The 24,770-nt window shown below is 43.1% G+C and overlaps 1 protein-coding gene across 5 annotated transcripts in view; it reads right to left on the bottom strand.

Moving 5' to 3' along the window:
- The window catches only part of BRSK2 (BR serine/threonine kinase 2), a 488,884-nt gene extending 469,721 nt beyond the window's left edge, over positions 1-19,163 (bottom strand). For 3 of the 5 annotated variants that reach the window (XM_019552172.1, XM_019552173.1, XM_019552174.1), the window contains exons 1-3: positions 18,746-19,163; positions 18,011-18,097; positions 16,294-16,587 (exon numbers count right to left, since the gene is read on the bottom strand). In XM_019552172.1, coding sequence (XP_019407717.1) covers positions 16,294-16,587; positions 18,011-18,053 — 337 coding nt within the window. In that variant the 5' untranslated portion in view covers positions 18,054-18,097; positions 18,746-19,163. The remainder of the gene's footprint in view (positions 1-16,293; positions 16,588-18,010; positions 18,098-18,745) is intronic. The other 2 variants (XM_019552176.1, XM_019552175.1) reach the window with 1 other exon arrangement.
- Positions 19,164-24,770: the final 5,607 nt, after the last annotated feature.

Below are 24,770 nucleotides of genomic sequence, written 5' to 3'. Positions count from 1 at the left end.
GCTGTACCACTCATGCATAATAGTGATTTTCCACTGCGCACACATACTTGGAGGAAAAGAGCATATGCAGCAAAAACAGTAAGTGAACAGACCCTGGCTTTTGTGCATGCACCTTGCTTTTGCACTGCTATTGCATAAGGATTTAGCCAAGATTGTTTTCTACAGCTCAATGAATGTCAGAAGAGCTGCTTTTGCTTCTGCTTTTTTTGCTCTAATTTGACAGTCATTCTATAAAAAAAACCCATCCAAGAGCCTGCTTTTTCCACCTGTGAACAATATTGCCTGAGTTGGCATAATCTGCTTTTAATCTGCTCACATTAAATGACCAGCAACTTGCTGCAGCCATGGGCTATGAGACACTCCTGCTTTAAACTTCAAGAAAGAAGCTGAATAAATGAAACTGCAAGTCTTCTAGCATGGAGGATGAAGGAAACACCACCCCCTAGGAAAAAGGATGACACGCTTCTCACATCCTATTCATCTTCTAAATACTAATGATAAAATGACAGCTATCCAAAGGTTCTGAGTTCTTAAAACTTAAAGGGCTAGAAGTTGTGTTTGTATCTGTCTGTGCATCTGTCATGCAACTCCATTAATGCCAATAGATTTACTCCAAATTTGCAACACTGCAACCCAGACCAGAAATGGATCCTATAGGTTTTTGCCTTCCCAGGTCATTGACCGTTTGAATTGTTTTGGATCATTGCCCCCATCTCCCCACAACTACACACTTTCCTTTCACTCCCTCTACATCCTCCCTCTTTCCTGCTCCCATTAACATCAATAATGGTATTACATTAAACAGCACACAACGGCCCACTAAAGGGAGACTCCTAATTTAACAATCCAAGAATACATTCCTGTCAATGTCTAAGGCTCTCTGTGTCACTTTGGCAGCAGGAATAGGTTAAAGGTACCCTAACTGTGCAGCTGATGAGCCCCATGTATTCCAAAACGCCACAGCTGGAATAAAGCATATGTCAGGGACCTGCCCAGGAAAGGTCAAGTGGCTAGATTTCCATTTCACTCTAGCACACCTCAGCTAACAAAGATGCCCGTTGAGAGTCGGTGGAAGCCAGTCTAAATCAGAGAAAGCCTGAAGCTCTTCAAACTGAAGCTGGGACTTGCAAAGGGCACATCACCACCCAACCTTTGGGTCTTGCATTGAGTGCAGTTCAGCCACATCTGAAGATTATGTTCCCTCTGCAAAAATATACTTTGGAACCGTGGTTGTTAACACCACCTTCACTTACTAAAAGATTAAAAACAAGTGAAAATCCAGTGCACCAGTGTACCATCTTAATGCTCTTTGTTTGCTTTTCCCACACAAAGGAAGCAGGCCTAGTGCATCCTCATTTATATTCAGTGATTCCAAACAAATTATACCCAGGATGGTTTTGGTTCATCATCTCAAAAACAGTACTGAGCTGCAACATTTTTCTCTATCCCTACTCGTTTCTGAGCTCCCACTTTTGCTTCCCAGTGTAGACAGCCCGTCCAAGTCAAACACATTATCTCTCTCTCAAAAGCATGGTCTCAGTGGTACCTAGGCCTTGTGTAGACAAACGAGTGAATTTCACCTCTTGGGCTCTGATGGACAGACAGAAAGCCCCTTGCCCTCTTCCCTGCCATTAGTTAAAATAATGGTCCAGCCATGAAGCAGCAGTATAATTATCAGGAACTCAGTCTTTTAAGGTCATGCCTTATAAACATATTTCATTTTTCTCAGTTTCATTAGCAGCCCCCTCAGAAATGCCTGAATTCCTAACAATTCAGCTGGTTTGTCAAAAAAAAACCCCATCGGCCTCTCCACCCACCTCACTCCTGGAAGCAAAAGCTTATTGAAATGGAATTTGGTAAACATCACTTTGCCAGATAAGCCTGCTGCCATTATACATTGGCTGTATCCATTAACCTGAATGCACCTTAAATCTTGAGCTGATTTCTGAGGGCTTCAAATAGTAATTTAAAAACTGAAAGCATTTTTAAAGTTTCTTTCACTGGCCTGTCAGAATTTCCAAATAAGTCTCAAAAACACCAGAGGGCTGTTGTCTATTGGAAAATGAAGCAGCTGCATTTTAACACCGCGGTATAATTCTATCAACTTTATAGGAGCATAAATAAAACTGATCGAGTTATAAATCCTTTGTAAGCAGAACAAACAGCATCATATAAACATAGTTTACGCAGTGACATTTTGTTTTCAAGATCAGGGACGAATGTCCTCAAGGAAAGCAGCAGTGGAAATCACTGGGGCCAGGAATTGTCACACCGGGAACATCAAAGCAATTTCTCTATTTTATGGAACAGCTAAAGCAACTTTAATTTTAAGTTGCAGCCATTACAATTTCAGCATCGGTACTGCCAAAAAATACCATCACCAAAAGGAAAGGCTATAGCAGAAAGGGAAGGAGCAGGGAAACAGCAAGGGTTCCAACCCCGTCCACCTCCCCAGAGATGAAAGATGGGTCACATCCTCAACTGATGAAAATTAACATGACTCCATTGACTTCTGTGAACCTATACATATTAATATCAGCCAAGGGACTGGACAGATGGATCAAAATGCAGAGCTAGCCCATAAACTGCAATAACATCATCACATTTCCACAGTGCTTTGTGTGCTCAAAGACCTATACAAATGTTAACTAGATAGATGGATGAGAATTAATTCAGTTTGCAACTGGGAATGCCACAAAAGCTGGCCTGCAAAGGCCAACCCCGATGAAGCCCTTCAACTCTTCTGCTTCTTCGTCTGGGTGCATTACATACCAATTTGGACACTTCGCTTTACAGCAAAATGTGGAGCAGTTTATATTGCACTGGACCATTGAGGGAGCACTCTGCAAAGGCTGAAGACAGACAGCTGGTTCTACATGTGTAGCCCCCATGAGGGAAATGAAGGAGGGGGTTTCAATCTCCACTGAATGGTTTCATGTTCAGCCCCTGGGATGGCCACATAGTAAAAACATGTGTTGCAAGTGCAGAAGTACTGAGAGAGAGAGAGAGATTCCCTTGCCCAAGAATATGCATCAGGATAATGGCAGAACCACAGTTAGAGTTCTCAAGCCTCTTAATGCCCAACTATGTAGTGATTCCTTCAGACCACACTTGTTTTCCAGCTACATCAAGAGAGAAGCAGAACCTGCACTGTACATTAGATAAGCCCTCCTGCAAGCAACAGCACAGACAGGATTTTATATTTATTCAAACAAAGTCAATACAATTGCGATTGCTCAGATAGGGATCCAGTCCTACAAGGTTCCAAAAGCCCTTAACTCAATCAAGTATAAAACCCTGAAGAACCGCATAGGAGATGTTCAGAACTTTATGGGAACAGGCAAAAAGGTTGGTGTGATGCACAGTGCACATATGTAATTGCTGGCTTATCCATTCTAGATTTTTAAAATAAGAAAGACAAATGTAAAACAAAAAACAAAACAAAAAAAGTGGTTTTGCGCTTGTTCATGCAACAAAATGAAGGTGTGATCGTAGCACAGACATATAAATCCACATAATTAAAGATGTGGCAATGTGGACTTCAGTGTAGGCTGCCAAACAAGTCTAGACTCGGGATCTCTGGCAGGTTTGTAGAGCCCACACAGAAGTCTGTGCAGTTGTGTCTTCCCTAATACCATTACCTGAACTGGCTGACTATGTACATGGATATGTCTCTACCTGTGTTACCAGCATGCCTCTCACTGTAATGCAAACAAGTCTTTCAAGCAAGTCACTTTACCTCTTTGGGTCTCAGACTTGCTAGCTAAGAAATGCAGATAATGACAACTCCCTTGTGATCTGCAATGAATAAAGAGGATTTCTAGAGGTGAAGGGAACCTATGTCAACTGGTTCAGCTCTCCCAACTGGAGCAGTGGTGGACATAATGTGAAAGCCACAACTTGGGCAAACCCTGGCATTGTCTCTCGCGGCATCATCCAGCCTTATTCTTAGTAGAGTTAGTCAATGTGATAGCTAGTGAGAACACCAACGCCCTATCCACTATGGTACTCTATTACTACCACTAGCGAAGTTACAATGAAAGATCAACAGTGGAAGATTTGACACAAAAAGGCTAGCATAGATTTATTGAGTGGCTTTGCTCCAGGGGTATGATAGGATGTGGCTAATAGCTATTCTTTCATAGCACTGCATTCTATGCCCTTGCTTTTCTTGATTCTACTCATAGGTGAGCACAGACTGACTTTAGACAGAACACATCAGTTTTGGAGGCCAGGAGAGATGTCAGCCTCTCAATAAGTCTACACTGAATTACTCTACCCTGCCAATTCACTGTGCCCTTAATTTTCTTGATTCTTCAATGCACTGGAAACAAAATGCAACCCTCTCAACTAGAAGAGTGCCACAAACTAGTTTACGGATCAGCTCCTTCTCTAAGATACATTGGTGCGAGCTTCTGAAAGTTATTGGGATTTCACTGGTGTAACTGAGAAGGGAATTTGACTAATTAATATGGTAATGGCAATCAGACAACAGCCAGAGACAACAAATACAGTAGCAAAGAAATAAATAGTGAAATAAATGCAGAAAAAGCATTAGAGAAAGATACAAACCTTGGGATAGATCTTCCTCTGCTGTTAATCATCACAGACTTTTAGCAACTGAGGATCTGGACCAATTTTTATTTTTAATATTTGGGTTTAAGTTAAGCTTCAGAACGCAAATGAGAGGAATCCTGTTTACAGCTGCTGTGCACTGCACAGCATAAGGATTCTCAAGAGCTGTGCAGCTCATGGCTATGTCTTTCCAGCAAAACAAATGCCTCTGTTTAACAAGGCTGTGGCAGTTGTGTCACTGCCAAATCCTAATATAATGCTTGGCTTTGTCTTTGGAGACCATTTTTACATAGATGTGCACAGAGAATAGGCACATATCAATCTTCCTCCTTGTCCCTGTACAAAAAAAGCCCTAGTTAGGATAATGCCATGTACCCCAATGAAGGCATGGGAAAAGCAGAGCAAAAGCCGCCTTTGTTCCCACTCACCCCAATCTTTGAACCTCGGCTTGCAAACAGATGAGGTGAAGTCCTTGCCTCTATTCTGCTTGCTTTGCACTGCTCTGCCAGCACAAAGTAGGCAGAAATCCAACTTACCCAGCTGGTTGGGGATTTTCCCAGCACTGGGAAATCCCAGTATGGTTCTATGTCACTCTTCCATGCCAGTTCTGGCACAGGGGGCAAGACCAAGGTGAGGGGGGATAGGTGAACAGTTGCTGAACTCTAGCAATCCCCCTTCTGTCAAAATTGCACCATATCATTAAGGCCACGAGAGGCTATCTAAAGCAGCCATACAGTTTATTATCAGTTCATTTTTTCTTCAATACCTGTATTAAGATAACATCAAGAGGTCCCAACTGAAATAAGAGGTCTGTTAGTTAGGCACTGTACTAAAGAGACTCTTTGCCTTAAAGAGTTTACAATTTAAAGCAGACAAAAGGTGGGAGTAGAGCAGATGGAGAAAGAAGAAAGGACTTTTTCAGGGTCACACGATAGGTTAGCATGAGAGCTGGGAATGGAACCCAGGATACCTTTAGTTGGCTCACCATCTTATTTACAGGACCACAGAGTTTCTGTAATCTTCGTCTCTCTCGTATTTATACCTTTTGGGACCAGCTGAATCTTTGTTCGCTGCATGTTTTTACTTGCCCTTACAATAACTATGCCACTGATTTTGAATAAGCAGTAAAGGACTAGGGGTTATACTGGAAACCATAATGTTAGCAAAAGCCTTTTGGCAAAAACCTTCTTTAGTTCTTCCTTTGTTGCTGCTTCCCAAATAGAAACTATGGGGGGCGGGGGGGAAATCAAAGACTATCTTTCCCACATGTCCCATAATAATGAAACCGGCACCTTGTATCTCTTTGCAGCTGAGTGAGGCAATACTACCCTAACATTAAAAAAACTACAAACATACCACCGGAAAATTTGCAAGGCGAAAAGCAACTGAAGACTATGGCAAAACATCTTACTTTTAACAGGGGCAAGATCGCGCTTTAAACAAAGACCAATATCCAAGAGATTATGGTTTAGGAAGGACAAATTAACTTCAGAGGGAGAGAGACACACAGAAAAACTAACCTGGGAAAAACCAGTGGGTCATATTCAACTTTCAATAGAATGACCTCAGGTAGCATCATTGTTTACTGTGGATCAATCTACCCATTTGCAGATGGCCAACCCAAGACCTGTGAGTGACATTATCCCTACCTGGAAAGTATATGTACTGCACAAGTCTTGTGCTGGCTTCCAGCCCAAGGATGGATTTTAGTTAGTAGAAAAGCTGAAAGCAGAAGTCATCTTTTCTTTACTGCTTATGCTGGGTTCCCCCTCCCCCCTTCTTTTATTCAGCTGCAGTACAGTGCTCTTAAGTGCATATGTGAAATTTCACTCTGCAATTTTAATAAGTTGGAATGTTCTGAAGGAAGCTTTAGCTGGATCCAGCAACAAAATTATGTCTCCCTTGGTTCTCTCTCAAGCGCAAATTATGATTCATCATCAACTTCATATTTTGGTGCCAACAATCATAGCCACTGAATAGAAGACTGTAATTCAGGAGCAACTTTAACATCCTCGCTACTCTGAGGAAGCTTCAACTGAAGCTGAAAACAAAGCCAACAGATTTACCAGGATTACTGGAAAATAAGAGAATAAGGACTATGCAGTTTTCCCTGCAACTTCATTTTAGTCCCCCTCCACTACTACTTGTATTAGTGCAGAGCCAACTTCTCATTGTGTCAGCCATTGTACAAGCACAACTGAAAAAGACAGTTCCTGACCATGTTTTTGTTGTGCGCTATCAGCAATATAATACTTATACTGATGACCATACATGGCATGGGATATGCCAACTGAATGAAAGAGGAGAAAGTGTTAAAAGATCCCATCTAAATCTCTTCTGGGATCAGAAATAAAGCCTGACACAAAAATTTAGTATCCGTTTTCCAAATTAAGTACCAGGGCCCATCCTGTGACCAAATTTGGATAGATACCAGGTTCTGCTGGGCCTCTGAAAAGTAAAACCCCTGTGTCCCAATCCAGATTCACTTTCCACCCACCATTCCAATTCCCCTTCCTCCCCAAGAGCTGCTTCTCATTTATTTGTATGCCAGTCAATGGTGCTTTTAATGGCACTATGGCTGGAGGACTGAGTTTATGGTATGTGTGGCCCTATGACATCTCAAACAATGACTCTACAGAAACAACACCTGTTAAATAATGTTTTACAACAGTGTCATGCGCACACACACACACACGCGTGCGCGCAACCTCTCAGATTTATCTTTGTCTCCATAAAATGCTTACTTCAAAATAATGTGGAAATAAACTGCCTCATGAAACAGAGAACATGCTGCTGGTAATTTGCACCAGCAACTAGAAGTGCTGTTAACAAACTGAGACTCAAAAACAGTTTTCCACCAGGTTTTGAAAAAAAAAAAGTTTAAATCAAGCAACTTATTGGGAAATACAGTTATACCTGTCACAGCCTATTGGTTTGGACTGGATTACAGAGAGATGCAAAATAAGCCACTTCACTAGGCATTGTTTTTCCCTCTATCAACCCAATCTCTAAATGTTACAGATCTTGGAGTTTTTAAACCAGCAGTAAATCCCTAAGTCAATCATTAGAATGCAAACTATCTATTGGTTCTTCCACACACCTTCATTACCAAGCCAGTGATTAACTACTGATAATAGATTGCTCTAGGATTTATCTAACATTCACCTGCAAGTAATTAGGCCTAGGAATGATCCTACAACAAAGAAGAACAATGATTTAAACGTGAAATACAAAGTTGTTTATTTTTCCTCTTAGTTACAAACAAGTCTTTAAACAAAGATGCACCTTGTCAACAGAATATGCCAGACCTGAAAAATAACAGTGTAAGGAAGAAGATGGGGAGGGAAGTGGGGTGGGGAGAAAGGAACCCAAAAAGGCAACTCAAAACAACACCATATCTTGTTTTGTTTTGGGTCCAGTGCTGATCCTACTGTAATTCAGAGCAACCTCAGGATTACTTTAATTTACACTCACTAACAATGGCCAAGAGGCTATTTTGGCAACTGGGGATCAATTGCATGAACAGAAATAATCATCATCTAGGAATGATCATTTAGTTGCTAAGGTGGCTCTACACCACTTGAGCAGTTCCACTTCAGCAAAGGGGCCTCTGGGTATTACAGTAACGGGAACAAGTAATATTATGTCAGAATATTTGCAGCTAGGTATATCAACTGACATTTATCCCTCTGCACAAAACCAAAAGAAGTCTTGTGCTCCAGCTAAATCCCACTTAAACACAATTTTGAGGAATTAAGTGGCACTTGAATGGTATTCTGTACAGCTATGAATTTCATCAGTAGCAGTATTCATATATAAAGGGGCTTAAAAAAATTAAACTGTTTACATCATCCTGTACAAATCATAGCTACTGTTCATGATACAAACCAATAAAGCTGGGTGAATAATCTAAAATAGATGTCCTAAAAATAATCATTTGAATTCATAAATTAATTTGGTCACATTTCTGCCTCTTATCTTTTCTTTCTGCAAGCATGTGCTTGTTTGACTCTTCCTGGTATACATTTCTGGGATCTTAAAACTTGCTGTCCAGTGCACAGTATCAATTTTGCAAGCACAAATTTTCATCTTGAAATTGCCTGCACACATGTCCGACAGAACAGTATTATGCGACTTCATGTATTAAATTGGATCCAAAAGGACAACTCAAACCTTTGAATATCAATTAAGCACGATCAATCTGTAGAGAGGAAAACAAATCAGAATAGGTCTCTGCCAAATAAAATGAAATGAGGAAAGACTTCAAGGAAAATCGCTATCTGGTCATGGATGTAGCAGAGGAAGACAGGTAGAGTTCACTGAATAAATTGTATGAGAGAAACTATTCACTCCACTCTACAAATCGGCATGGACCTCTTATGATAGAGCATTGTCATTACACGTGCAACACCCGAGAACTGAGGGATTCTGGTACTTTACCACAAACAAAATAATTTTCACTGGTTAACCTTGTTTACATCCTTGTGTTGTTTATAATCATAAAATAAAGACAACACCTCTTGGAAACTCTAAAATGGAGCTTTGACTCTTGATGGATTGTAGTATTCTTACATATCTATAACAGGCCTGACCATGTTCCCACTGACAGCAATTCAACTGAAAGTATCCCTTGCATTGACTGACATCACTGGGAGCAAGCGTTTTACCTATCCCTATAAAGTGCCTCAGCTGTTGCAAAAGAGTAGCGCTCTAAGAGCATCTATGTATGCCAGTACCTTGAGCTCATCTCTGCCAAAACCTCCAGTCATGCTTCCTTCTAATCTAATTTTGGCTGTTAAATCAAGCCCTACTTCTCGAACATGTGGAAAATCTGCTACTTACAGCACCAAGCACACGGAGAAGTAATGTAAATCCACATGCACAACAATGCTACTGGATTACCCACGTTTTAAGATCCAAATCAAGGCTGTCCCTCATTTCTAAATCCCTTGAGCAAGTATTGTTGACCTCCTTTTTCTCTCTTTCCTCTACCTTCCTTAGACATTTTTAATTCATATAATATTAGCTTTATCTGTATCCCGTGATATACTCTCAGTGCTGCTGAATCAAGAGGCATCCTTGCAACTTTACTCCTCGGAAAGGCCTTACTGCATCGTCCTCTAGGACCTTCCCGGACTCCCCTGTGAAGTCAAAGAGAATCTTTTCACTGAAGTCAATGGGTGCTGAATCGAGCTCCAGTTTTCCAAGCCCTTTCAAATTTCATTGGACCACCATTTTGACTCTTTCATCTATCACTTTCCAGTCCCATGTTTTACAGTTAATTATAAAAGTGAATTTATTATCAAAATGTATTATTATTATAATAAAAGTTAAATTATAAATGTTAATATTAGTTCATTTATAGCAGTTCAACTCTTCAGTGTTTCAACTCTTATTATTTAATTCTGTTAAAGCACTCAGGACTAGACACCGCATAAAAGACCCCATATGAAATAGACTTAAAAATATATTGCAAAAAAGCTTGAGGAAGTAGAGGAATCCAGAACATTCACTGGCTGGTGAGGAAAACATACCATAATTTAGAAAAGCAATTCTAGGGACGCATTTAAAATACTGAGTTGGTTTGTCCAGTGGAGCTAGTTGCTTGGAGATCAGAAATAATCTCTCTCTAGAGATAAATTCTATTGAGAAATGTTTTTAATTTCTCCAGCCTTCTTTATCATTCCAGTATATACTCTTCTCCACTGTACTGATGATAAATGCCATTAGAGCAGTCATGGAAAGTAAGAAACTGTTTCAGCAGTGTGAAAACGCTGTGTCTGGAATCACCATCCCCACAGACCCGGCTGATGTCTGAGATTCAGATATACTATACGAATTGTCAGACAACCCCATTTGCTTGACTGCATGGATTTCCATAACTTGCATTGGTTAAAAACACAACTTTTTTGCCCCACATTACAAACCTGCTCCTGTTTTCACTTAAGTCAGGTGGCAGTTTTGCTACTAGAGAAATGAGATTGGACTGGAAGGCCCCCATTCTGCAATGTGTTCTGTGCAGTTGGGTGCAGGCAGATTGTATAGAGGTGGGTCAGCAGGGAGCCCTTTGCAGGTCAGGTCCTAAAATGGTATCTTGGGTCACTTATTGTTTCACTAAACTCAGCAATCTGGACATTGCTATGATACTTACAAATCAAAAATCTGAACAGGACCCCTCATTTACAGTTTCACAGTTTTTGACAGTTGTGATACCTTAAGCTAGTTTTTCAGATCTACTTGCCACTGCTGCACCCATTTCCTTCAGGTCACAAGTCCTTAAGCATATCTAAAAGTCAGGCAGAAGACACCCCAAGCTGGGCACACAGTCTGGGGGTTTTTTGGGGGGGGTGGAGGTGGGGGTGAGTATTCTTCTTTTATCACATAACCACCTCCTTCCCAAGTTAACACTGAGAATCCAAACATATATAAACTGGCTATGATGTCAGTGTATCTTGGCAACATTTCACTGAAACGTATTTGGAAGATAATGCCTTAGGCAATTGATATTTCCAACATTATACTTCTGATAGTGAGATTGCTAATTAAATTAGCCATTTTCAGTGGAAAAATCATACAATCATAGAAAATAAAGAGTTGGATGGGACCTCAGGAGGTCATCTAGTCCAACACCCTGCTCAAAGAAGGACCACCCCCAACTGCATCAAAGCCAAGGCTTCATCTAGCCAGGTCTTAAAAGCCTCCAAGGATGGAGATTCCACCACCTCTGGGAAACTCACATGAACTAGACTGTTCCAGTGCTTTACTACCCTTCTAGTAAGAAAGTTTTTCCTAACACCTAACTTAAACTTCACTTGCTGCAACTTGAGACCATTGCTCCCAGTTCTGTCACCTGCCACCACTGAGAAGTCCCCTCCCAGATCAGAAGTCCTAACTGGCTGTCACTGAAAGAGGCACAGATTCAAATAAGGCCCTGCTACTATTAAGACATACTCCTAAAAGCTAAGTTAGGAATGCACTGAAAAATAAAATAAAATAAAGATGTATTTGAGGAGGAGCAAGCATAATGGCATCTACAAACCATTTCCACCACTTTGGCTTGAAAGCATAGCTGAGGAGCCAAATTCAAAGCAGCTGTGCTAATTTTCACCATCTCTGGAGCTGGACTTTAGCATCTATAAAAGTACAATAATGACATTATGGAGGAAGCCAATGACAGAAGAAGCAGCAGGATCACAATTCTACCACTAAGTAGCTCAATAGCATGCTAATATACAGTGATTAATAGCTGATAAACATACAAATGTGTTGTAATTTATATACAACAGAGCACGGTTTTTCAGTCAGAAGGCTGGTCACACAAATTCTCCATACGCAGAGCTGACGCTGGCTTCAACTGAAATTCTGTGCAGTGGATGCCTGCAGAATTAGGCCCAAACAGTACAGAGATGGGTGAGTGATACAAAATGGATAGGCAGTGTTATGATCTATATTTTAAAAAAGAAGAAACATGGATCAAGACATGACTTTGAGCCAGGAAAAATATTGCAGTGCCTGCAGAGAAAGAAGCACTCTGGAAATTTTAACTGGGCTGTCATTTGAAGCAAAGGAAAACAAATATAAATAGTATTCAAGTCAATATATAATGGTCTTTAGTTCACTGAAATACTGAAGCACTTAGCAAGGAATACTTCAGTTCGTATCTCTGTCTTCACTAATAAACATTCGCTACAGTTAATCAGAATTATTGGACAGTGTTTCAGGGGTGAAAGCGGGGCCAAAAGGAACACATGAACCAAAATATTTCTGGTATTAAGAGTGAAAAATCCAGAAAAAGCTGATTCCATATAGAATTAATGGCAAACAAGGATAGGCCTCTCTCTAATCTGAATCTGTGCTTTTTTTCCACATCTGATTTGTTTTCTATGCGTAATGTCTCATGGTGTGTTATTGTTATACAAGGCACATCCTTTTTGCTCATTACTGTTAATTACAATGAAAACCTCCTATAATTAACTGTAGTACAATGTAATTCAATGAAACTTACATAAACTAACCCCCCCCTCCCCATACACCCTTGTGTACATCGTCATCGTCTCTCTTACGCTGACATTTCTTTACAATGAAATATTCTGAATACTATATGGTGCTCCTTGTACTTTTGAGAAACCCTCCAAATACAGAGTCCATGAGCTATTAGTCCAGTTTCAGGAAACAATGGCAGAGATACTTTGAATTCAGCCTAATACAAACAACAAAAGGGCAGTTGTCTTACTACAGCACTCTAATTCAATTATACATGTATAGCATTCTTATGCTGCGTTACTCAGAATTTCTTCTCTGCGCTCTCGCCTCGCTCGCAGTATTATCGGACATCTGAGCACCAACATTTTTCACTGTTTCACTGCGTATTCTTTGCCTGCTTTTCAAACTAAGAGGCCCTAATCCTCTCTTTGTGACATCCATTATTCTCAGCAAGCTTGATGCCCCAGCACTGGGGGCTCCTTAGGGCTATTTTGAATCAGAATCTACCCCATTTTGAATCAAAATCTGCCTGGTCCTTACCCAGCACTTTGAATTGGATCTGAGCACGCTTTTTCATGGCAGTTTTGCCCACCCACGACCAGATGTCACCAACTTCCACTGATGTCACACACGGAGCTTCTGGGCTCCTTTGCCAGCGCCAGCAGGCTCCTGTTGGCAAATGCTTCACTTTCAGAGCTAGCAAGAAGGAAACCAGTTATAGTTGCATGGAGGCTGAAACATCCCTCATTCAAAGTTCTGCTGAACGTGGAATTCCCCTTCCAGGGCACCCTTTCTAAGCCTGCCATGAACTGTGCCCTCCTCCCCCTTCCCAATCCCTCTTCCTTTGATTTTAAGAACTAGCCACTGTAACTAAGGGCAGGTAGGAGCTACCGAGAGGTTTGCATAATATGTAATACAACCAGGAGTGAAGGAAGGGCCACACAACTGAAAAAGCTTTCAAACCAAGGATGCCTTCACTTAAAAGAAGAGTGAGTGACAGAAAGATCAATGACGAAGGAAAAAGGACTTTGTATAATAGGACTGCATATTTTCCTTGTGTCCATCATTACATTTTCCCAGCTTTCTCTTAAAGTCCCACCACCAGGGAGAGAGAGACAGGAAAGCAGGGGGAATACACACGCGTACAAAAACCCTGACCTCCTAACTTTACAAGACGCAATTCTTCTAGTCTTGCCCTCAAGTTAATTATTACCATTGTTTCCCTCCAGTTTTAGGCCAGCACTAACCATCTACTTCAAGGGAGTTTTATTAGCATAGAAGAGAGGGGGCAAATCAGGCCCTCACACTGAGGTGTTGTCACCTCACTAAACTGCTGCAGGTTTTCCATCCCCAATCCAGGAGGAGGTGGGGAGCCACACACCATAGGCTGCCCATTCAATTCTGCATGTTCCCAAACCTGATTAGCACAGAAAATGCCAGAAGAGCAAGTAACACGTTTCCCATGACCAGCCATATACATGTAACACCAAGTCAGGGTTCACTTCAATGCATTATACCAGTTTATCAAGGATGGGTATGGTAAGGAAGACAGAGGCTGGCATCAGTTACTTTTAAGATTTCTCCTTCCTCCTCTTCTGAAACAGGGCATTGAGTGTTTGGGTGCATGCATGGCTGTGCAAACAGCAAAGGTTCATCTATAAAGATCTGTTACAGTTTAAAATTGCAGAGGGCAACTTTCAGTCTAGTCCAGCCAGTCAAATAACTGCAGAGCCCAACAGGAGCAAACCCTTAAAAGCATGCTTTCTCCCCCTCTGCCTCCATCTCTCTCTCCCTCTTACTAATCACTTAGGAGGGAGATAGGAAGATTAGCAAAGGAAAAAAATAGCCAAAGCTTCAGATAACCCTTTAGGACCATAATATCAGACTATGTGATCGGGGGCAAAAGGTTAATACAGCTGTATTTTCAGGAATCTAAGAGACAATCATGATATAAGGTTTTGGGAGAGAGGGGATAAGATGCTGACAGGAAGAGGCTGAGAATGACATGGGCATAAAGACAAAAAAATATATTTGTAGACCTTTGGATGGTTTTATGATCACTTAGAGTACCCAGGGATAGATTAACTGCAGAAATAAAATACAGTTTTATTACCACCCAGACACTGCAATCTTTGGTGGGGTATTTTGTTATCAGGATAGATTTTATGGAGAAAGCATCTGGAGAGATCAAGGGTTCACTCAATGAAGTGAAGCATAAAGGTGGGGACCAAAACAATGAGAGATGTATACCTTTAAGAGTCACAGCATTTTAAAGATCTGGGGGGAGGGAATAAAAATAAAAGTCACTTTCATTTCAAGACAATGTCATCCTCATCCCATCTACATCTCCAAACGGTTGCTATGGGGTTTTTTCCAGAGAAGAAAGAATGAGGAGGGTGGGTCATAATCAATCATCTCAGAAGAGCATTGCTTCTTACAGAGAAAGATCTGGATTTTGACTGTGTCCCTAAGAAAATTGCGGACTGCAGAGCTGCTGCCATGCAGGGCAGTGGGGAAGCAGGCAGAGCAGAGGCAGCAGCTGGGGATGGAAACGCCTATTAAATCCTTTAGACAACAGATGGGCAAAGCTCGGCTGGGTTTAAAACATACACACACACACAATGCATCATGTTTTATTGTGAGTGTTAAGTGTTGTTCATGATAGTGGGGACAAGTCCAAAGCAGCCTCCTACGGCTGATTCCCTCCCCCCCCCTTTCCCCCCCCAAATTATAACCTGGAGTATCAACACACTTTTGGGGTTCTCCCAACCAAACCACAGGCCCCTTTGCTCATTGCACCTGGTACTAAAAAAAGAAATTAAAAAAAAAAAAAAAAAATGGGAAAGGCTCTTGGGGTTTTCTTTTTTTATTTTAAAATATTCTTCTTCCCAATTACTGCTCCCTGCCCTTGAAGTGAATACAAGCAACAGCGAGTCCAGATCTTGAATGCATTTTAAGGGATCTAATTATGTCATGTAGGACAGAAGCACCTGCTCTCTTCTAATTCCCTCCTTTTAATATATCTGGCCATTGTTCCTTTCAGACAAATCTGCTGGGGGCCAGTTGGACAACCAGGAGCTTTTAAATGCCCCAAACACCCAACAGCGAATTCTGCCAACAATCATTTTCCTTTACATAAAAAATAATAATAATTGGACTAAACCACACAAAAAAATTCTAAATCTACCCATCTATATTTTCCAAATAGTCACAGCAGCCAGTACCACAGACTGTGCTATATATATGTATATATTCTTCCCCCACCAACTGCACCTTAAGGACTACACCCTTTTCAATCATGATGTCATGAAATACTGCTGGTGACTCCCCCGCTGCTACCACCACCACCACCACCACCTCTTCTCCACTATGCCCTGTGCACCTCTCATTTCAATTTAATGCCATTAAAAAGAAAAGAAAGGGAAGTGGGGCAGGGAAGTAATTGACATGAAATTCACCAACAGCAGACACCATCCCCCTTTTCCTCTGCATGCACTTTGACTGTCATCAGAACAACACCCCTTCATGGGAGGGATGCACAGGCAAAGCAACACAGCGTATTTGAAAATCAGCAAGCAGAAAAGCTCACCAAGGCAAAAATCTCCTATAAAGAACATTTCGACTGCAACAGCAAAAGTGAGTGAAACAACCCCCACCCTCCCATCTCCTGTCCCCACCAGCTCAAGAGCCGCTCCAGCATCTTCTCCCTAGTGCAGCTGCTGCAAAGGAACTAACCTGTCTGTCCTTTGCCCAGGGTTTTCTCCAGACGGTAGGGTCCAACATACTGGGCATGCTGAGCTCCGCTGCCTTCTTTCCCTGTTGATGTCATTTCTACCTGGCTCTGTAATTCTGCAATGTGTGTGCGGCGGGGAGCTGGGATTGCTCTTTGCAGGTCTTTAAATTCCCACTTTGCAGCTATGCAAGCAAAGCACCCTCTCTCCCTCTTTGCTGCTTTAGTCCACTTGGCTGCAGGTTTTCTCTTCCTCCTTTTCTTTCTTGCTCTCTCTCGGGATCTGTCTGTCTGCAAAACTGATGGACAGAGCAGTTATTACCAGTGTTCAAAGAAGGGAGGGAGGGAAGGGGAGGGGAGGGGAGGTGGGGGGCGATCTAGGATCCAAGCCCAAGGACCATGGTGCTGGTGATCTGAGCTCCGCACGCCTTGTTCTCTCCAGGAGCTGTTCAAGGGAGAGCTGGAGCTAGAGCAGCGGAAGAGCTGGTGCTGGGAGGTCTGAGTGACATTGCAACCAGCCAATCCTCTGCAACACCTCAGCTTCCACCTCCTCCTCCCCTCCTCCTCCTATTACCTTTTCTTTTCCATCAGTAGTAGCAGCAGTTGCTGTCTCCCTCTGCTACAGACCATCCTAATCAATAGGCAGGAGCAATAAACCTATGGGTATCAGGGTTGATAAGGCAGCACTCAAACATCATTCTCTATTGTGCTATTTTAATAATCATCTGCATGCCCATGGTTCCCCCCCACCACCACCACCTCTCAAGTTATTCCCCACTAGGCAGCTGCCACTCTAGTTTGCCCTCTGCAAGCTGCATGCGAGTTATTCCAAGGCTCTGGTATTAAATAAGAGGAAAGAAATCCATCTTGGATGATAAGCTTGTAAGATTTACTGGTGCTGCTTCTAAAGGAAGCACATCCTTTTCTGTTGTTCCACAAGGAGACTGTTTCAGAGCTGATGGCTTATGAAAAACAGGGTCTAATCCTTCTCCAATTGAACTCAGTGGGAGATTGGTTTTCAAATTCAATGACCCCAAATAGCTTTGGAGTCCTGGGGTGTATAGACCAAAAAAAAAAAGGCAAAACTAGTAGCTTGATTAGAAGTCACAGCAAAAACACCAAGGATTACTGTAATATGCTTAGAAACTGGACTTACCCACTCAATACTGCAAGTGGAGTCTAGGACTGTGACACACTGAGCACGTCTACATGTGCACGCGACTGCGTAATAACCGTTGGTACTGAGCAGTCCTACTGCGGCACACGGGTTGTTTCCTACCCTACTGCGCAGTAGCTCATTGCTACTGTGCAGCAGTGGCAGCATCACAGTTTGTGCCCACCGATGCTGTGTCGCCATAGCATCCCATATAGATACATCCACTAAGTATACGTTAGACAGAAAGCTTTATACTACTTTTGTCTCCCATGATGTCTATTCTGCAAAGACAATTCATCCAGGTATTTAAGCATTTAGGAACAGGAAAAAATCCCACTGAAATCAACCAGAATACACAGATGCTTCAAAGCAGGCACATACTTATGCACCTTATTTTCTCTAGGTCAATTGTATGCACTCTGTCAAGCTAATATCTTTCACTACTAGCTAATTTCCACCCTGAGCCTTTTGGATAGGGCAGGACATAAATCTAAAAAAGAAATAACTCCATAATTACTTTCTCTTCATAAGTAGGTGCAATCCCGTCCTATCACATTCCCAATTACCTGGTGCTTGTGACATCCTTCTCTGGGCTGCACGCAGAGGCATTGTGCGCAAGGATTCCTCAAGCACGTAGGAAGCTCTTGGGGAACCTGCAAAGAGAAGAAAGAGTAAAGAGAAGAGCATGTAAAAGAGATTCCCACTAGCTATATCCTCATCCACAGCTCATGGAGACTGATTTTTTTTTAAACTAACCGTGTTGCAACATAACCTCTAGAGGCAAAATTGACAGAGTCATTCAGCTTCTATGTTAACTTGTGTAAAGCGGCACAGTCCTAGGACAGGCTTGGCACCAACTGAGCAATACTGTCCAAAGACTTGCAGAACAGCCTCAGTGGTTGGTTTGTGGGGATGAGAGGAAAGTGGGGGGCGATGAAGGAGTGAAAAAAAAATGAGACACCATTAGACCAGTCCTTTTGGATTCAACACCCAATGAGCTTCTAAAGTAATTTCTTCTCTCCTTAGAAAATTAAACTCCAGCAACTATTTTGACCTGGTACTCTCTCTCTGTTCACAGTGCCTTCAGAAACCATGCTGATTTTCCACCCAGCCCAGGTTCTCCTCTCCTTCTCTCCACACATCACACCATGTGGATTCTCCCTAGGTTTTCCTACTGCCCATAAACTCTTCCAGGTGCCACTTCCAGGGCACTCCCAAACTGCCTTTTCTTCCCCTTACCCACAAATACCAGTCTCCCCATTGCAAGAATCCCCTCACTTGTTCCCAGTATCCAAACTCACCTCATTTGCTCTACTTCAAGCCCCTGACTTCTTCCCAAAAAGGCTCCTGCCAGCATCCGTCCTCCTCCCTGTCTCTTGGTAAATGTACCCCAATAACTGCTGCCCCTCATCCCAATCACCATGCTGTGTCCTGTTATTTCTGCCTCTCGGACAGCTGTCCACCATTTCTCCCATAACTCTTTCTTCTGGTTCCTGCCCCCTACAGGCATGCCCCATGCCTGTCCCTTGCTCTCCATACCTGTGCCCTCTGGCTTCTCTCCTCTACCTGTGGAATGACACTGAAAGATTGAGATGGGGAGAGACTGCCCCAGCCAGGGCAGCTCCTTCCTGTGCCAGGACCAGCCTCCTGCCCCTTCCCTCCCTGCTGCCCAAATCCTTCAGACCTAGCACAGGTGCCTACTCCAACCAGGTGTGCAGGACAAGGAAGTATAGCAGATCCTGCAAACAGGAATTTGCTGTCACACATGCAATCCCCACTTCCTTCTGAACCCAACAGTTGAACAGGGGTGAGGAGGAATGGGTGCTGCTCCCACATAACCTCCTGCTCTTTGCTTTCTTCCCTATTCCTTCCCTTCCCATCATGCTCACCAAGAATTGTGAGCAGGGACAGGGGACAGCATTATTGTCTCCTCCAAGATTCAAGGGTATGGGACTAGCATTAGGCTTGTGGATTCTGTTGTGGACTGCATTACTTTTACCGCATAACGGCTTGAGCTGAATTAATTCCTGATATGCACAACTGTCATTCCAGAATCAGGACCCAGAACCTAAGAAAACCTGAATTATACTCTGTGCATTAAATAAAAAATAAAAAAAATCTATTACAGCTTTTACTCAATACCTAATACACACTGAAACCATCAATAGTGCCAAATGCAAGCATTCAAAAATTATGACTCAGAACCCAAAATAGCAGGAGGGTTTAAATACAGGCTCCGGAGCACTTGAAAGATTTCTTTAACTGCTTAACCTAGAGGACTGTGTTCTAGTAAACTCATCACCTCTAATGTAGAACTGCCAATATCGATAGGGAGAAAGACCTGTCCTTTCCTAGCTGGGTTAACACTCAGATACAAGGAAGTGTTAATTAACATATGCTGCACAGCTGTAGGGGGATTGCCTCTATTGGCAAGATTCTCAGCTGGTGTAAATTGGCATAGCAACTCTGATTTTAATCCAAATAAAACCATTTAACAGCAGCTAAAAGCTGTCCCCCCTCTCTTGTTTTCAATGTGTTACACCTTAATAATGTGTCTTTCCACCCACTTTTAAAATATTGTCTGTAAGAAAGTAGTAGATAAATTAAAAATGAAACATTCTGGGTTTGATTTCCAGAAGTATTTGTGCAGCACGTAAATAGCCAATTATTTGTCTACGTTGCCATTGGCATATCCATTGGCAAACCATATTAACAGCAAGGCACAGGAAAACAAACAGGTATGAAAACCTATAGCTTTTGAATATTGTACCCTTAAAGTCTCAATAGCATCTAGTTCTAAACTATAACAATGGGCAGAGAGACCATATATATTTGCTTTGAAGTGAAGATCAGAATGAAAGGAAAAGCTGAGAAACTGGTTGTTATTATTTGTGTACATGCCTATTGATATGGATCCCAATTTATTCCTGGTTAGGCTGTGTACTTCATTGTGCACACTGGTGCTAATCCACACTGTTCATTACAGGGTGTCAATATTCCAAGAATCAACACTTTGTCTGGAGTAGTGGTGACAGCTTGTTAAGGTTCACACATTTGACTATGAATAGATGAAAGAAAGTCTCCACCAGAACTCCAGTTAATGTGGGGAAAAAAAAACCCCAAAACCCTCAGGATCCCATTTAGGTATTTTGTTTCCACTGGATGTATGTAGTTTTCTACTGCTTAGACTATACAATAGCCTTGGACAGTCTTCAAAATCTCTTTTTGAAAAATGTTTGGACACCTCTGGATTTTTGAATAATCAAAAGGTTGTTTATTTCATTTGTTCATATTCAGTTAAATCCTATTTATCTGCACCCCTTTGATCTGAAACTCACTTCTTTGAATCTAGGTTATGTCCCTCTGGTGTGAATTACTTATACAATAACTCTTTCAATTATTTGAAGCCCTGTTTATCCAAATGGTTTGATGTCCCAGAAACGTTTTGAATAAACAAGGCTATGCTGTCATTGGATGTATCAGTTATCTTTGGGGATGCATATAGAATGATTTCCTTGACCTTATTCTATATCACCCTCTGCTAATATAAACAGGCAATATAAACTAAAGAGTATAATTAATTTATTGGCTAATTAAACATGGTATTGTCTTCAGTGCATTGTTTTGTATCCCCATTAATGCTTTGTTTTAATTTTCTTTTTCTGTTTAAAACAGCAAACCCTGAGTAGCTCACTCAAGAAGAACCTCTAGAGAAGCCAGTACAAATGTTTCCTAAGAATTAAGTCAAAAAGAGAAAGTATCTCAGATTCTGGGTCAAGTACTACCATACTTCTGAAATATAGCATAGCTGACCTTCAGGGAGCAAAATCCAGGATATAGTCCTGGATTCTTCACAGACTTCCGGAACTGCAAGTTGATGCTAAAACAGATTTAGAAAAGACAAGGCTGATAGAGACAGTAATGCTTAGCCTTACTTCCCTACCTATGTTCCCCCTGTGGGATGAGGTCATCTCTCTGATTCAGTTAACAACAAGGTGTGGTAGATAAGTAAAGGAGACGGAGTGTGGGACCAGCTGGAGACCAAACTCCAGTCATCCACCAGCATTGCTCTGTAACAGATGCACTAACTGTTCTGAGTGCAGCATTACAAGAACATGGTGCCAGGCAGTATTGCTCTGTGTCCTCTCAGCAAGCACAGCAGGATGCTACCCGGTGCAATATGGGACCAATTTCTCCAAATTCAGGACGTAAGTCCTGTTTCAGGGAGTCTCTGGGGATACTGGGACACAAACCTGAAATTTGAGACTGTGCTAGAAAATGTCAGGCAATTGTTTACTTTACGTGCAAGGAAGCATTCACACAAACCATGTGAAATTGTGTGGTTTTGTTTGAGCTGCTGAAACCCCTACCAGCAGAGCACTGTACAAGCATTCAGTTTTCAGGGCAGGCAACATACAGACAGCCTGTGCTGGCAACAACCTGCAGCCCAGGGGCCCCTTGGGCTGCCAGAGATTGACAAAAAGCAGCTGAACATACAGAGCAGCACCAAATGGTTGGCCACCACAGGAGACCACCTTCCCTCCCACCTCCTTTCACAACAGTAATGCCTCTCACACTCTCTCCCTTCCTCCCTTCTCCAAGGCTTCCAGAGAAGAGATCTGGAGTGTAGCCCCTATCTCTTGTTAGTTGCAAATATATCATTTTCTGTACCTGCACCCTGCCATTGACTCCTGACCCTGTCATGCAAACCCATGGTCCAAGAGTTGCACCAAGTCCTCATCATTGCCCTACACAACTCTTGCTGGAGGCTTTGCAGGATTTCATGTGCTTGTCAGAAATTGACCTGTAAGTTGCTCGTGCCGGTAAGCTACTTCCTGGACAGGACTCAGAAGCCTGAACTCCCACACCGGGCCACTTACCAGACCCTATGACCATCCTGGATGCAGCCAACTACTTGCATAACAAAAGACTAGGCCCTCCTGGATACCTTATTGTCTGAGTTGCTGTGGGAGAAACTCCAGATCATTGAACAGTGCTTCAGGTCCCACGAGACAAGCGGTGACATTGTCCTGAGAACCTGGGATGGCAGGCAGTGGCTGCAGATCTTCTGCAGGTGTTGGACCACATGGACATTGTCAAGCTGGTCCCTCATATAGAGTAGTAGAATGTCAATGTAACCCACACCAGGTTAGCACCAGCTTCTGCTTGATGGCCTTCCCCAGCTGTGCGTGGACCATCAATGTTGCACACAACCATGGCTTCTGACTTCCCAAATGCTCCATGGAGTTCATCAACTACAAAAACTTATTCTCTATTGTGCTGCAGGGATTTTGAGGACTACTTTTGCCACTTAATTCCCATCTTTGAGCGGGCAAGCATTGCCTGCAACTCTACCCTCCCTCAGTTGGTAGAGAACAGACAGTATGTCCTTGTGGCCCCTAGCATCAAGGTTAGTGGAGTCCTTATCTCACCCCTTATCATTGGGGACCAGACCTACCCTCTCCTCCCTTGGCTTGCATGTGGCACCTGGACTGCAGGAAAAAGCACTTCAACCACTGCCTCAGCAGGTCCCACATGACCATTGAGCATGGCTTCACCTCATGGCACACTGGAGGGCTCTGGGTATATGCAACACACCTGAGGAGAACTTGCTACACTTCAATCCCTTCTGCCCGTGTCCTCCATAAGATCTGTGAGGTTAGCAGAGAAATAGTTCATGAGGCCCAGGAGGTGCAGCAATGACAACAAAGCATGGTGCTCAGATGCAATCCATGGCATGCCTTTGCAACACGTCCATGCCCAGGGTATGCCAACCAGCAGAGAAGCCTGGTCAGGGAAGCCCTGGCAGGTTATCCCCTAGGATCCCAGGATATGGGGTAGCACCTGGAGGACTAGGGTGGGTAAGGCTCAGTGGGGCTGAAACTCTAACCAACCAAATGCCAGTTTTGGATGGGATAACTGTACACACAGCTGCTCCTGTCCAATTTCACCATCCGCAGTGTTGATGGAACCACTCTTTTCCTTGGGGCATTGCAAGGGGGATGGGGTCAAGGAAGCTCTGCCCAGCTGAACACTGCCTTGTCTGGACATGGGAGAACAAGGCAGGAACAAATCATGCCTCAATTTATCTTTTTCAGTAGTAAAATATGAGTTTCTTTAATAAAAACCATTGAACATTAAACTGTCCCTCTTCCCTTTGTGCAAAACTACAAAACTAATGTGTTGGCAGGGAAGGGTGAGATAACTTGGAAGGGTGAGTATGATAGGAAACCAAGAGCATGCAAATGGGGCAGCACTGTTCACAGAAAGCAAGAAGCAATTTGGGCAGGGAGAGAGGGGAGGCTGCACGCCCCAATGCCCTAAGTTCCTGGCTCCAGACTGAAGATTAGGCATGTCTCAGTGTAGGTGGAGATCAAGCAGGTGACCCCATACATGAGGGTACAGCAGGAGTTGGCTCCATTGCTGGGGCCATGGGTTCCTCATGGGCCACCAAGTGACCCTGATGTCTTTACCCCCAGGCACTGAGTCCCCTGATCTCCTCTGGGAACCCTGACTGCAGGACCCTTGACCATACTTGAGGGATGCTTTAGTTTATGCTACAAAATGGGGGTTGCCAGATCCCTCTCCACTCTGGGGCTGAAGCAGTTCCAATGACCTGGACTACAGTCCCGGGGGCAGGACCTGCTACCCCCTGTGGGTCATGGGTATGGCAGGGGGAGAACTGACTCTGCAACAGTCTGGCACAACATGGTTATAGGCTGTGGTCAGGCCCTTGAGCTTAGTGGTCCCATGCCTTACAGGGCTGTCCTAGTATCACTTTGGGGGTCTGCAGATCAGGGGGTGGAGCAGGTGGGGGACAGCTGCTAGGACTTGTGGGCAGATAGCTGTAATTGGGAGGATTGTGGTATCCAAGACAGTTCCTGTTCTGCTGCTCTCCCTCAACCCCTGGAGATGGTATAGCCGGTTGCCCTTCTTGCCACCAGTTGCCCAGGTCCTGGAGTCTCCAGCCTCACTTCTCCTGTCCCTGGTCCTTCTCTTGCTCCCCAACCCTTCCTGATCTGCCTCCAGGGGTGCCGCATTCAGGACCTCTGTTTCCATTTTGGGACAGAGTCCCCACAGTGGGGACTGCCATAGTGACTGGGGCTGGGCAGCTGCTTCTCACAGCGAAGCAAGGTGGGGTGTGTCTCTGTGACCAGGCACTCAGTGCGCCTGTCATTTTAAGAGAGTGCGGCTGCCTGAGAAACAGCCCATATGTGTGGCAGGAAGCTGATTAGAGAGTCACCTGGCTGGGAGAGGGCTGGGCTTAGCTGGGAGATAAACCTAAACCCTCAAGACAGTAGGCAGTCTAGTTCTGAGTGTTACAAG

The sequence above is a fragment of the Crocodylus porosus genome, unplaced genomic scaffold (genome assembly GCF_001723895.1).
Source record: "Crocodylus porosus isolate Cpor-Errol unplaced genomic scaffold, CroPor_comp1, whole genome shotgun sequence".
Taxonomy (NCBI): Eukaryota; Metazoa; Chordata; order Crocodylia; family Crocodylidae; genus Crocodylus; species Crocodylus porosus.
This window is presented reverse-complemented; position numbering and strand designations above follow the sequence as displayed.